At 38.6% G+C, this 15,510-nt stretch overlaps 1 protein-coding gene across 1 annotated transcript in view; it reads right to left on the bottom strand.

The window, feature by feature from the left end:
* Positions 1-15,510, bottom strand: part of B3GNTL1 (UDP-GlcNAc:betaGal beta-1,3-N-acetylglucosaminyltransferase-like 1) — a 114,759-nt gene that overhangs the window by 91,956 nt on the left and 7,293 nt on the right. Inside the window, exon 4 of the mRNA XM_009880014.1 lies at positions 7,203-7,268. Coding sequence (XP_009878316.1) covers positions 7,203-7,268 — 66 coding nt within the window. The remainder of the gene's footprint in view (positions 1-7,202; positions 7,269-15,510) is intronic.

The following is a 15,510-nucleotide window of genomic DNA, read 5'->3' as shown; positions in this document are numbered from 1 at the left end:
GCTACAGAGTTTTCAGCTGAAGCAAGCTTCTGTCTGCCAAACACACCCTCAAAGATATACTCTTAATATACCACACAGTTTTGCACTGTGTAACATCATACTGTGATCCAAATAAATATGCGAACAGGTCACGAACACATTTAGACTTCAGGTCACTCACTAATGAGTTTACCAAAGACTCCACTAGAACAGGAAAACATCTAATAAACTGTTCCTTTGCATGGCTTCCAGTTGAAAAAAAAAAAAAAAAAAAGACTTAATTTCTAAGTTTTGTTTGTGAGCTTCAGTGGGGGTCGGGGAGGGACATACAAGGCTTTGGCCCAGAGTCCTGCCTTAAAGAAAGGCTCAAGCTCAGCTATCTCGTTCATTTGTTCAGTTCTCCAATTCATTTGCTGATTGCACAACATCTGTTTACAGCTTTCCTAGAGGCAGATGAACAGGTCTGTGAACTGCAGTAGTGCCATGCATTGTTCAAGTTCACTCAATCCAATCAACTATCTTAGAGTCCCATTAACCATCAGAGATATGCAGAATTTAGTCAGTTGGTTAACACATTCAGGTAATGCAATAGGTTGAAATGGCCTTAGGCATTGCGGCTCTTGATCTAAAGCCAAGCTACAGAATATGCCAAAAATTTGCTTTAGAAATGCAAAACAGTGAGAATTTCTCATTGAAGAAATGCAAATAGTTATACTCAATCTTCTCTCACACACCTAGGTATCCTACATGTTTGAGAAAGAGACTAGTGATTTTACAACAAAAAGAAAGGTGTTCATTCTGACGCTGGTACAGATTCTCCTCTTATTCAGCCAATGAAAACAAAAGGAGGTAACATTCCTTATTTCTTTTCCCCACGTTTTAATTCCAGCTGTTGGGAAGATGCAAGATACAGTGAGGAAGAGCTCAGCTATTTTCTAAGCAATTCTGCAGAAAGAGATATCATAATTGGAAGCTACATGCTGTTCATGTGTACAGTCATATTGTGGGGGCACACGTAACATGCAAATTAAACATAGGTGAGAGGAAGAATAAAGTAACACCATGGTCAGCAGACAAAATGGCGTCGAAAACCATTCAGTATGGCTCTAAGACAGATGAGAAAGTGGCTTTTGAGTGTGAACAGTAGTACATGTTATTTTAGCACCCTTCTTTTCTCTATCCAGTATCTGGAATCCTTAAGAAAAAAGAAAAACTGCAAGAGTATTCCAAGTGCTGCACCATTCTTGAAAACCTCCGCAATAGCATAACGGCTTGGAAAAGCCTGGCCAAAAGAATACGCATCTCAGGAATGAAGCACTTTCCAGAGAAGCTCTCTAATGCTACTCAAGCTCTCCAAGAGTATACTCAAACCACATCCAGCGATTCCATGTTGGCATGCCCATAGCAGGCCTGATGCAAGTACCCTGCAACACGACAACCTGGGAGCAGGTACTGCTAACAATCTCATCTGTCCTTGAAACAAAAAGCTTTGGGACTTCTTAAAAGGGTGCTACTCTGCTCAGATAAAATGACAGAATAAATGTGGGACATAGGCGTGGAAAACTGCAGTGCAGGGAGGGGTTGGGAAATAATGTTGAAACTGCACATTTCCTGGGCTACTCCAAACTCAGAAGCATTGTTCAATAGAACACTAGTATGTACACAAAGGTGTTCTTCTGGAGGAGATCCATAAGTATAACTAAAATAAGATACGAAGGCCTGATTTTTTTCCAGAATTAAGGGAAATGTGATCTTGAATCTTCCTACTGCTTAGCTGCCAACGAAGCATACATGATTTGTGGTTGGTAAATAAGCAACACCTGGCTTACTCTGGAGAAACGGGATAGATGCTGCTCCTAGGGATAAACAAAAACTAAAGCGAGAAACTTTAGTAACAGTTATTCATTCTCTAGTAACAAAGTCGTTCCTTACCTGATTAGAGCATAAGCAATTTGAAGGCACGCTTGTTTGCAGCATAAGTGCCAAATCAGTGGACAATCAGTGCCAAAAGGTTGGTAGCTCTTATATTATCAATAGAGAGTACAGGTCCCTAAGCTTTCAAACTGCTAAAAGTAGGTATTCATATTGAGCTAGCAGAGCTAAAGAATTTGCAGTATAAATATGCAAAGTCTTAAAAACCCATGCCTTCTAAGAGTGTCTTATTTCTAGAACCCCATCAACAGAACTTGAATGTAATGTAAAATATTCACCAGAGGACAAGATGACAGCGGTTCTAGAAAGCTGCATTTAATAAAATCATAATGTATTAATAATTTGTCTTTTGAGATCCAAAATTCTCCACTCTAAATGCTACTGATGAAGAGTTTTACCCTACAAGATTTTTTTAAAAGAAGTCTTGAGATAAGAATAGCTTAAGAGAGTAGAGATGAATTTGCTCTTGCTCTTTAAGCATGATTAAGTAGTCTACAATACAGGAAACGCTGCTGCAGCGTTACCCCAGTCATATTCCAGTACCTGAACCTGGGGGCAAGCCTCTTGCTTTTTCAGAAATAGAAACACCAGTTTCTCTGAAGAACAACTGGCTGGAGACTCATTCCAAAGGCATCTGATCGCTTTTGTTCCACGGTTTATCACCCAGGCTACAAGTCTGGCCAGGGGCATCAAGGGCAACAAGAATGCTTTCTATAGGTATATCAGCGACAAAAAGAAGACTAGGGAAAATGTGGGCCCATTCAGGAAGGAAACGGGAGACCTGGTCACCCAGGACATGGAGAAGGCTGAGATACTCAACAACTTCTTTGCCTCAGTCTTCACTGGGAAGGGCTCTAACCACACCACCCAAACGGTTTCTGCCTTGCAGAAAGCAAAGGCAGGGACTGGAAGAATGAGGAGAAGACCAGGTTTAAGACCAGCTGAGGATCCCGAAGGTTCACAAGTCCATGGGACGATGAGATTTATCCGTGGGTCCTGAGGGGACTGGCAGATGAAGTTGCCAAGCCACTATCCATCATATTTGAGAAGTCATGGCAGTCTGGTGAAGTTCCCACTGACTGGGAAAGGGGAAATATAACCCCCATTTTTAAAAAGGATAAAAAAGAAGACCCGGGGAACTATGGATTGGTCAGTCTCACCTCTGTGCCCTGCAAGATCATGGAGATCCTTCTGGAAACTCTGCTAAGGCACATGGAAAATAAGGAGGTGATTGGTGACAGCCAGCATGGCTTCACTAAGGGCAAATCGTGCCTGACATTTGGTGACCTTCCACAACAGCATTACAGTGTTGGTGGGTAACAGATGTCATCTACCTGCACTTGTACAAAGCATTTGACACTGTTCTGCATAACATTCTGGTCTCTAAATTGGAGACACACGAATTTGACCAATGGACCACTTGGTGGATAAGAAACTGGCTGGACGGTTGTACTCAAACTGTTACGGTCAATGGCTCGGCATCCAAGTGGTGAGCAGTGACAAGTGGTGTTTCTCAGGGGTCAGTACTGGGACTGGTGCTGTTTAACATCTTTGTTGTGACATGGATGTTGGGATAGAGTGCACCCTCAGCAAGTTTGCTGATGACACCAACCCGTGTGGAGCAGTTGACACACTGGAGGGAAGGGATACCATACAGAGGGACCTGGACAGGCTTGAGAGATGGGCCTCATGAAGTTCAACAAGGCCAAGTGCAAGGTCGTGCACGTGGGCCACGGCAATCCCATGCACAAATACAGGCTGGGCAGAGAATGGATGGAGAGCAGCCGTGAGGAGGACTTGGGGGAGTTGATTGATGAGAAACTCAGCATGAGCCAGCAATGTGCACTCACAGCCCAGAAGGCCAACTGTATCCTGGGCTGCATCAAAAGAATCATGGCCAGCAGGTCGAGGGAGGTGATTCTGCCTCTCTACTCTGCTCTCATGAGACCCCACCTGGAATATTGTGTCCAGCTCTGGAGCCCTCAACATAAGAAGGTCATGAACCTGCTGCAGTGGGTTCAGAGGAGGGCCACAAAAATGATCAGAGGGCTGGAGCACCTCTGCTGTGAGGACAGGCTGAGAGAGTTGGGGTTGTTCAGCCTGGAAAAGAGAAGACTCCAGGGAGACCTTAAAAGCCGTTCCAGTATCTGGAGGGGGACTACAAGAAGGCTGGGGAGGGACTTTTTACAAGGGCACGTAGTGATAGGACGAGGGGGAATGGCTTCAAACTGGAAGAGGGGAAATTTAGAATAGATATCAGGAAAAAAAAATTCACAATGAGGGTGATGAGGCACTGGAACAAATTGCCCAGGGAAGTTGTGGAGACCCCATCCCTGGAGGTGTTCAAGGCCAGATTGGACGGGGCTTTGAGCAAGCTGGTCTAGTGGAAGGTGTCCCTTCTGACCTAGACCATTCTATGATTCTATGAAGTCAGGGTAAGGCAATCTGCATTTAAGAATAACATGAAAGAGGAGAAACCTCAGAGGTTAGCTAGGATCTGGGATAAGGTTTCTCCTGGTAGAGAAAGTTGGAGACTTTTCTTACCTGTAAATCTATAGTAGTAATGACAGTAAAATGAAGCCTCCAATATTAGAACCCACCAGGAATTCTGGTTCTCAGTAAAAATTAGCAAAGCTAGGATTAGGAAAAAAGTTTTTGAAAGTATACTGAGACTATATAAAGTACACTGAAACTACATGAAGTCAAATATCCAGGTCAGAAGAAGTTGCAAAACAGTGGAAAGTCCAAGTCTGCAAATTAGAATTTCAGGAACAAACCAAAAAAGCTCACTGCTTCACAGACATTGCTCAAGCTTCTGTTTTGTTTTTTTCCTCCACCTACTTCTGGCTTATCATACTGACTGAAGCTAGGGTCAGAACTTCAAATACAGAACAGAACTTTATTCAAACATCCCAAACCATCTTCCAAGGCCAGAAAATTGAATGGCACAATTATTCCGAGGACAGTAAAGAGATCGTTCTTTTAAGAACAGCAGTCCACCCTGACATCGGTCACTAGATTTGTGGCCAGAAGGTCAACTTTTCTTTTCTTAAAGTAACTCAAGTTGTGTTAGAACTTTCGGGGATCTCTGGACCAAACTGATCTATTTGCTCATCAGGAACAGATGTTCCCATTTCTCCTTTCAGGCCTTTGAATTAGAGGTTTGTAAAATACAACATTAACCCAGAAGGTATACTTCATATAGGCATTAAAAACATTTTTATACTTGTAAAATGGAAAAATAAGTTCCATTCAATTCAAACACAGATTCATTTTTGCCTTCAGAGGATTCAAGAACAAAGAAGGAAAATCTTACATCTAACAGGCAACAACACAAGGCAAGAAATAACAGAAACTAAAAACCAGGAGAAGTGTAAAGAAAGATAAAAAAGAAAACCCAGGTCATTGCCCAAAAAGCTGCAAGGAAACCCTCCAATTCAGTAGAAAGTTGAGAGAAAGCGATGGCAGGAGACGGGCTCTAGCCTGACATACTATCTCTATGCCATACATGAAGCACACACATCTACCATTTTTCCTATGGTTTAAAATCTCAGCCCCTACTCTCCATTCATTTCTGAGAATTTTTACACTTTCCTAAATTGAAGACTTTAGGTACCAATATGTCAGATAACTGAAAGGTGGAAACTCTCCTTTCCCATCCTAAATCAGACTGACTTTAGCTAGTTTTACTTAGTAAAGCACAAAGCTCAAGTTAAGCTTTGCAAATAGGACAGCAGTACCATGCTAAAACAGGACCACAAGTTTAGATTAGTTCAGAGCATGGAAAGAACAAGTTTGTGTTGCTTAGAATATATCATGAAGAAACGCCCTTCAGTCTACTCAGGCACTCATTACTGTTTATTTGATTGTCATTTAATAGTTCATACTGAATGTTGTTAGGCACTAAAGTATAACAGAATATAAACAAAACAATTGAAGTGTTTCCTAAATAGACTACAAATGGTTCAGTTGAAATTAGTCTAATTTAAAAAAGTCTTAATATACAGATATAGAAGTCATATAAGCAAGAAATATGATACGTCTTAGCACTAGTTTCCATACAACAAGCTTACTGGATCAACCTGCCTCTCCGGTTTTTTGGCTTTTTACTACAGAATTACATTAACTGATTGATATCAGAACAAAAACAACTTTCGATGTATCGTTTTATTATGTTCATAATGTGAAGTAGATTAACTGCTACTTAGGTACTACTAAAACTATAACTTGATAAATTACATTGTAAGGATTATCAGATTTCATAAGAGACCTAATACAGGTGGTGTGATGAGCAGGTACATATCCCACCACTAAGCAGCGGATTGTCTGGCACATATTCCACAGCTGAAACAGCAGCAATAATCTCTAGTTTGAAGCAAGTGTGTTTTGGAGGAAAAGTTCAAAAGGTATCTAATTCCCAGAAAGTGATAACCCTAAAGCTGTCTATTTTATTCTGAGACCTGCAGGAAGGACCTTTTTGACAGATCACATTGAAATAAATCTCACAAGATAAAATGTCAGAGATGTGAAAACAATAAGCCTATTTTTGCTGAACATTGCTGATAGGAATACAAACTCAGTTTTCAAGTTTATAAAGGAGTATCTGTGTCAATAACATTGACAAATAAAGCAATTGCCATAACAAATTATTTATATTTATTATCTTCACCTAAGTAGAACAGATATACAAACTCTCCCTATGGGATACTGGCCCTAATCACAGAAATTTATTTAAAATCAAAATCACATAGATCATAAAACAACTATCTCTCAGAATGTTTTTTGAGGGTTTATTTCAGAATAATTAAGAATGGCATTCTAATAACGTTTTCCTTTGCAGGCAGACATAGTGAGAAACATTGATTTAACTGTAGGGCAGTTTATTAATGACAACAACCCATGCATTCCTTATAGTTTATGGTTTCTTAAGTATTAAAACCAGATAAACCATACCTGTAGCCAATCCTTTGCAGCTTTTCACATTACTTATGGTACATAAAAATGGCATTCTCCTTTAGATTAGATATATTACCGAAACCTGTACACTTATTTGAAAAAGAGTATCACTGTCATAAAAAGATTTGGTTTACTGAACAAAGAAAATAAATAGAAGAAAAGAAGTTCAGCAGAGCTACTATTCAGTGCAAGGATTAAAAATAAAGGAAAAGAATACATTGGTTATTGCTTTGCCTCCACCAGCCCTACTGTGAAATTTTCATATCCTTTTAAAGATGTATCCGGCACTCTGTAAGAGAAAAACACACAAATACACACAAGAAAAAAGTACTCACACTGTTTGGGTGTTGAATGGCAGCTTCGTGCTGCAGTCTAACCCGCTGTGGCATCATCACATCATCCTGGAATAAATAGCACACTGTTACTGAACATAAAAAGGGTCACAGTACAGTACTCAGACACACATTAGAATATGCTGCTAAATTAACATCATTTTACTGGCTTGCAGTCAGAAATATAAATGGAACAAAATCTTAAGAGACTTTACACTTTTAGTGGATTAAACTCAATCCTGTTCAAATGGAAGTTATCAAAACTACCATGCAACACCCGTTTTGTGGTCTCAACATATATGTTACGGGCACTCACACATTTTACAGTTCTAAAGAAATTCACCAACTCTAAACAACTCTAATAGCACTACTCGCAGTATGTGTGGACAACAAACTAACCTTGATTAAAAGCATGAGATTTGAGACTTTCTAGCAATATGAGGACATGTTCCTCGTAGTCTGGCTATACCTTGTTTCATTGATAAGGAAAAGCATTCTGTCGCTAGATCTACCAATATGTCATATTTCATGAGCAGAAAAACTAGTATTTGTGAAATGATAAAATTCTATGGAAAAAAAAAAAAGAAAAAACCACACTCAAATTGCATCACCATTGACACTGGCTTTAAAAGACACTACCTACATTTAAATTTGATGTTAATACTTCTTTCACCTGTAGCATAGGTCTACTTTGTTTACATACAAAAAGACAGGTTACCCTGCAAAGAGCTAGTATAATTTTGAAAGGAGTATCTCCAATCTGTTCAAGGAAGGATAGCAAGGTTACTGTCTCCTGTTCAAAATTATATCCTTTCTAGGCAGCAGTTCTACAGTCTATTAAAATGCCCAATTGTAGCACAAATTTTCTTCCCTGAATTTAATCTCCTGAGGTTTCTACCTATATTCTTTTCCATTTTGGTGCCATATTTCTTCCCTTCTATAGGATTAGTTTAGTCTTTCTTAGATGCCGGTTAAAGCAAAACCAGCCTATTTCTTAGAGTATTTCCAAATGACCCTACCTTATCAGGCAAACATAATTCAAAGGAGCCCTGAATTCCTGTTCTACATCCATTCTTTTAACAGCTCCTCAAATTAAAATCATTCTCAGGAGATTCCTACTGAAGTCAACACCACAAATATTGAATTTGCAGCAACTATCATATTAAAAGTTTCAGTCCAATGAATGGCAACAAAAAACATATTAGTGCTTAAATAGCTAGAGTTTAGAAGGTTGAATGACCTGGATATAAAGGTGACACTACAGTTTTATCAAAACAACACAAAGATGAAAAGAGCTTTAGAAGTAGATCCAAATATTTAATACAATCCAAGGTTAAAGATAAAACAAATTAATAATATGCCCGACCCTTATCACATGCAAGTTTATAAATGATGGAAGGAACACATTTTCAAAAGCACTTTTCTGTTGTGGATTTAAGATATATTTAGTAACAAGCAAAAGAGATGTTACTGATTTTCAAAGCCAACAGAGTGAAAAAAACCCTTCCGATTTCTCAACTTCTGTACGTCAGTTAGTTCAAAACTACAATGATTTTATTTACCATCTAATCCACTTTATTAAAAAGGCATCAGAATTCAGGTACCGTATCAAGCAAATTGTTCAATAAAACATTTACCCTATTTCCCATAAGAACAACCATAACCCTATTTCTTTATGCCAAACACAGAGCTGATTTTTGTAAATTAAGACAGGGTTTTCATATAAACAATAGGAATTATATTTTAACTGAGCTTTGCTCATTCCTTTACTAGTTACTTATGATTCTTAGACGTCTTCATGTTAAATCCTCAAAAAAATAGAATGCAAAAGAAATCCATCAAAAAGTAAGGAATTTCAATGCTTAGAAAAATGTTATTATTATTTCTTACAATATACAACGTATGCTTTTGTGCTAAAGGATTACACTCTTTATAATCCTGCACAACAGAGGTAGATTTAACAGAATTTATACATTCACAAAAATGAAAAATAATCTACCTGATTTAAAAAGGTGAAATCAACGTGGAAAGTATTCAAACCAAATTCAAATATCCCATTTATCAAACAGGTCGATGTTATGTTTTTATAAGCAGAAAACTTGACAGGAAAGGCCTAGTTCCCCCTAAAAAAACACCATGTCATTTTGATGCTACTGGCAAAACTAACAAGTCTACAGATTTGAGTCTTGGGCTATCATCAAGATCATCAGCATTCTGTAAAATCCAGCTAAAAAGGGGGCACTATAACCATAACAACTTCAAAATGCCTTTTTTTTTTTCTATACATCTTTGTTCACTAATGCTGGAAAACTATGAACTCTTATCCTGAATAATCTGTATTTATTTAAATTTTAAGAATGTTTTCTTTTTTATTAACAGTTTTACACATATGATGCATTGCTGTATAGTTCTGTGATAATTCCCAGGTTCATGGAAGAAAAAAGGATCAAAAAAAAACCCCAAACAAATGTAGTAGTAGCTTAAGACATAATCCCAAATAAAATAATAGAGCAATTAGGCAATGAGGAAGAATAGCACAAATTACAAATCACATCCCAGACAAAACTGAGTCACATCAGTGATTTAGCTTTTTAGGCTCAGGTTAGGCAGCTATAGAAGAAAGCTAACTGCAAAATCCAAATTCAACGCTTTACAGATTCTTTACTATTGATGGATGGGCAGGTAACCACAAAGTGGAAAACAGAATATATTTACACAGAAACGTGGTTGTACTCTAGACCAGTGTTTAAAAATCCAAATGAAATTCTAATGAGTAAAACCAAAAAGGTTGTACCACAAAATAATAGCACATTAGAATTTTTTCAACTTCATAGCCCATTGAGAGGAGTGAGATGCCAACCATGCACTGTACTGGTAAGAGTTTATAGAGCTTAAGCAGCTAAAGTATTAGACAACTAAGATGTTAAAATATTTTATCCAGCTGTACATTATGTAATCACAAATTTTCTATCAAAACTGCTGGATTTATGATGTTAAATTCAGCAACTGTTTTGCCAGAATCTGGTTTCTACAGTCAACAGAGTTTGGTCATCTTTTTTATGGTTTAAAACTGTGAATAAAATGTCAGTAATTAGAAAAACACTTTCCAAATTATTTTTCACTCATGTCATGTCAGACCAAAAAAAAGTACATATGTGAATGTAGCTGCTGTATCAAGAAGGGAAGTATATTTAGTTTGTTTCTGCCTCCTAGGTGCAAGCAGGGAAGATAACAAGGCTAACAGTTAATTACACTGAATAGATAATTTTAAAAACCAGAAGTTTCCACTGAAGTTCAATTTTCCCTGTTAACATGGAAGTCTCTAATGGTCGTCTCCTGGCAGATATAATGCAGACAGGATGAAGAGCAATTCCCCTCACTGAAACAATGGACAAAAGAACAGATGCTAAGTAAATGCTAAATAAATGCATGCCTTCACTAAGCATATACTTGCAATAGGATAGCTAAATAAAAAAGAATCTGTAAGTAAATCTATTTTCCTGTGACCCCATTCACCAAGCTTAGTAGAAAAATTAAGATAAAAATCAGGTAACAGCTGGGTTTACTCTCATCTAAATGTGTACATACCTACAATGCACACAAGGCCAAACAAACAGGTAAACAGCAAGAAATAAAGCAACATAAATAGAAACCTACTTTAGGCACTCAAAATAACCCAGAATTTATAGGAATTTTGTTGCTCACAAACATGTTTCCTGTTCTCCTGTGTCCATTCTGAGTAGCAAAACAATTTGCTGAAAGATGGGAGAATGAAAAGGACTTTATTTCACATGAAAAGCCAGCAGGGATTTCTAAACAAGGCCAGATGTGTTCCTGCCAGTGGGGGGCTGTGATCTCCATCACCTTTCAGTCTGACAGGCATTCTGCCTGCTTGTGTTCCTATCAAGTATATCCCTTCTGCAGAAAGCTGGCTTCCTCCTGTCAAGTTCCACACCACTTACAGATGCTGCCAAATCAGAAAAGCTAGTTATACAACTATCAGCTGGGCTGTTTTCCTTCCAACCAGAGGCACCACTCTTTATAAAAACACACACAATTTATACTGAGCTAATTGTTTTGGTTTACTTTACTCATATGTTTTGTTGAAGACAAGGAAAACTAAATCAATAGACTAAGCTTAAGAATATTACTCAAAGCTGTTGTTGTTTCAGTATTTGTTTCTTAAATCAATTTGGGTACATTCAAATGACAAGCATTCGCTGGCCTCTTCAACCAGGCTGTCCCTGACCACACTGAACTCCATAGTGATAACTTCATGATTTTCCCTTAAAAGAAACATTGCAGACTCAGCATCACACACTTTTCCAAATTCCTTCATATTTGGCTGCTGGGGAAAAAAAAAAAAAAAAAAAAAAAAAAAAAAAGAGAGAGATGTCACATTCCATCCTTACAATAAAAGCACCTTCTCTCTAGTGCAGCTATTACACATAAAATACAACCTGTAGCAAGACCCAGAGGAATGTTTGACTCGCTGAGAAACAATATGGCAACTCCAAAGTCTTTCAGTCCATCAAATCGTCATTCATTTATCCTGCACCTGCTCAGACTATAGTGAAAATCTATCTTTGCAATTGTTCAGTTCAACTCCTTGAACCAGAGAAGTAAAAGGCCTAGGACCGCCAAAAACTGGCCTGTGAACAGCACTACCAAAGCAAATACACTGATCCTAGAAAGTAGGGTTTTAAAGAGGCCCCACACTATCAAACACATTAGAATCACACACTCTAACGGCCACACACAAGTCACCTGAGCAGAACACACCCTAATGATCTGTCAGTACTTGCAAGATCATAGGAAATAATGCTACTTTTCTGTTTCTACTTCTGAATTAAATTGAGAAAGAAGGTCACAACAAAGAAAACATTTCAAAGTTTAAGAAGCTGACTTTACTGAGCACCTTTCTTTTCTTGAGCATGGCAACAAGGTCTACGTTGGAGGATATATATGTGGTGTTCTTAGTCATAACCTGAATGACTACTACCTTCCACCAATATAAAATTAATTGCAATCTTTTTATGGACTCTTAATTCAACATCACTATTAATATTAATTTGTATTTGATATTAATTTGTTCAGCAAATGCAGACATGTGCCTTTCTATACCTAGCTTTTCTGTCGTCACTGGAGATCACTTTGGATCTTTCTCAGTTAGATCACTGAAAAAAAGTATGTGAGCGTTTGCAGGTGAAGGAAGCAAGTAACTCAGAGTGTTCGACAGCAAAGCCGTCAGGCAAAGTCAGACAAGAGCAAAAACCTCACTGTCAGTTCCAAACACCCACTTTGACTAATAAACAGATGAAGGTTTATGCAGGGAGAGGTTACGGCAACCAAATTCTGAAGGTTTGCTTTTTCCTTTATGAATCAGAAAATTAACATTTCACATTCCAGATAGAGGCATTTAGTCTTTTTTTAATGCATGCACTTCTTTACAGAACAATAAAAGGAATGATGCCTTCAAGGACTTGTAGTTTGATTTTTTTGGTGTTTATTAGATTCAGAAACACATACAACTCTTCTGGACAGAAGTGGCTTCTGGTAATGGAGTTCATCCACTTACCTGCAATTTGAGTAAGAGCTTATTTCAGTTTTTAAATCAGAGGACCAAATTTGCAAGGAATAGTGCGTTAAACCAACAGAAAGCAAATACACAAAGTCTGATCACTGCTTCATTTCTTAAGCTACACAGAGGTTAATTTGAAACAAAAGAATCATAGAATACCAGGTTGGAAGGGACCTCAAGGACCATCTGGTCCAACCTTTCTTGGCAAAAGCACAGTCGAGACAAGATGGCCCAGCACCCTGTCCAGCTCAACCTTAAAAGCATCCAGTGTTGGGGAATCCACCGCTTCCCTGGGGAGATTATTCCAATGGCCGACTGTTCTCATTGTGAAAAATTTTCCTCTTGTGTCCAATCGGGATCTCCCCAGGAGTAACTTGTACCCATCACCCCTCGACTCTTCCACGTGACTCCTCGTAACAAGGGAGTCTCCATCTCCTTTGTAGCCACCTTTTAAACACTGGAACGTGGTGATAAGGTCTCCCCTAAGCCTTTTTTCTCAAGGCTGAACAAATCCAGTTCCCTCGGCCTTTCCTCATACGTCAGGCTTCCCAGTCCTCGGACCATCTTGGTTGCCCTTCTCTGGACCCTCTCCAGCCTGTCCACATCTTTTTTGCATAGTGGGGACCAAACCTGAACACAGTATTCCAGGAGTGGCCTGACAAGTGCTGAGTAGAGTGGGATAATGACTTCTTCATCTCTGCTGGCGATGCCCTTGTTGATGCAGCCCAGCATCCTGTTGGCTTGCACTGCTGCTGCAGCACACTGTTCAGTCATATTGAGCTGCTTCTCCACCAGGACCCCCAGGTCCCTTTCCACAGAGCTGCTCCCCAGCCAGGTAGATCCCAGCCTCTGCTGCACTCCTCAATTATGTTTCCCCACATTTCAAAAGTCTGTTAGTGCCTGTAGAGTAACATATAAAGGCAACTAACAAGAAATCCATCTTTCCAAAACCAGCAAGTTATGCAGACTGTAAAAACAAGCAGCCATGTTCGTAACTGAAAGCTAGGCTGAAGACTGGAGTCCCTGAAACACCTACCAAGACCGGCTAGCTATGGTTCAACCACCTTCTTCCAAGACGAATACTCCCTCAATGAAGTGGTTTTGAACTTGAAACTCAAGAAAAGCATGCAATTTCACAGCAATTAAAAATTAACATTCCCAACTTAAATTGTACAAGCGAATCTCACAAACAGAAAGGCATAAGTCAGCAGCTGACAATTAAAACATGGGAATGACGATTCTGATGGTCCACCCCTCACTTTTGGTGAAAAAAAACTTAGCTGTTTCCCCATGTAATTTTGAACTATTAGCAAGCAGTGACACTGTGGCATCATGGTTTAGAGTCACATCACTGAACTGGCTAATAATCTCAGAAATAGTGACACATTGCTAACAGAGCCTTTCGAAAGACTACACAAGTGTGTCAGTGACTCAAGGGTATACAACTGAGTTTGGAATACTGCAGGTCAATAAAAGACACATTTTTATATTTCTTCTTTAAGTCAGGAATTCTCCAACAAAACATTGATTAAACCTGAAATAACAGGAAACTACACAGATTATTAGGATGAAATGAAAGTGTTCCTTTGTAAAGAAATAGTTTTATACAAAATAGGCACATTTACATGAATGGCGATGAAAACAGCAGTTCAAAGCAGAAAACAGAATTTTTAGTGTAAGAGTTCTGCTATGCTGCAACCAGGTAAATGCTTATAACAAAGATGGTAACCACCCCAGAGAACCCACAAACTAAGGTTACAATAAAACGCAACTGGTAGGTAAAGTCTAACTGCAGACAATTGGAAGAAGAGTAAAGCTAAGAGTGAAATGTATTTGCATAGTTAGCTCATTCTATTGTCATTATGACCAAGATTTTCCGAGACCATAAATGTTAAATATGAACAATTTGTTAAGTATCTTCAATTTTTCTACTTGTTTTCTTGATGGGAAAAATGCCCCAGTAGCTTAGAGGTGAAATCTGTAACAACAACCACAGTAAAAACACTCCATAACAGCTATTAGTCAAACAGCTGCCACTTCATACTAGAATAGCCTGATCAAATTCTGACAGTTCTGAGCTCTGTAACCTTTTTTTCCACATTTCTTACCAATTTGTTGTCCTCACAAATCTGTGTTGAGAGACATAACACAAGCAGCCTGAGTCCAGCTGGAATGGCAAGCAAAACATTCTCTCTGGAGTCAGTACTTCCAAAGATGCTCCCAAATATGCTCATACATTCGTTTCACTCAAAGTAAAATGAATATATAAACCATGATGTATTTCTCCACTTATGTGAAATGTATACCAACTACTGACCCCCAGCCCCTTTTTTCTCCACATCCACCTATAGCAAACCTGAAATTATGGCTGCACTTCTGAAGGTCAATTCCCTGGCATAATTGCAGCACATTCCAAAAGGCTGATATCAACATTCCTTCCTAGAGAGCTTGATACTGGATTGGTGACGGAAATGAAGAAGGTAGGTGGCGTGTAGAAGCGGAGTTGCTAAACAGCTGGCAACATCTGCGTTTCAGCTATTATCACACAACATTTACTAACTACAGCCAAAATATTGAGCAATTTTTAGACTTGTAGCAGTTTCCACATTCATTTTATTTCCTTCGATCTATTTCCAGCAAAAAAATGGTAGTCACAAGGACAGAGAGAAGAAAATACATTGAAGTCAATAATTTTAATATTTCTTTTGTATCAAGATTAGGCTTCTGATA

Source organism: Charadrius vociferus, unplaced genomic scaffold, assembly GCF_000708025.1.
Source record: "Charadrius vociferus isolate BGI_N301 unplaced genomic scaffold, ASM70802v2 scaffold532, whole genome shotgun sequence".
Taxonomy (NCBI): domain Eukaryota; kingdom Metazoa; phylum Chordata; class Aves; order Charadriiformes; family Charadriidae; genus Charadrius; species Charadrius vociferus.
The sequence above is the reverse complement of the archived record's forward strand: the minus strand, read 5'-3'. Positions and strand labels throughout refer to the sequence as shown.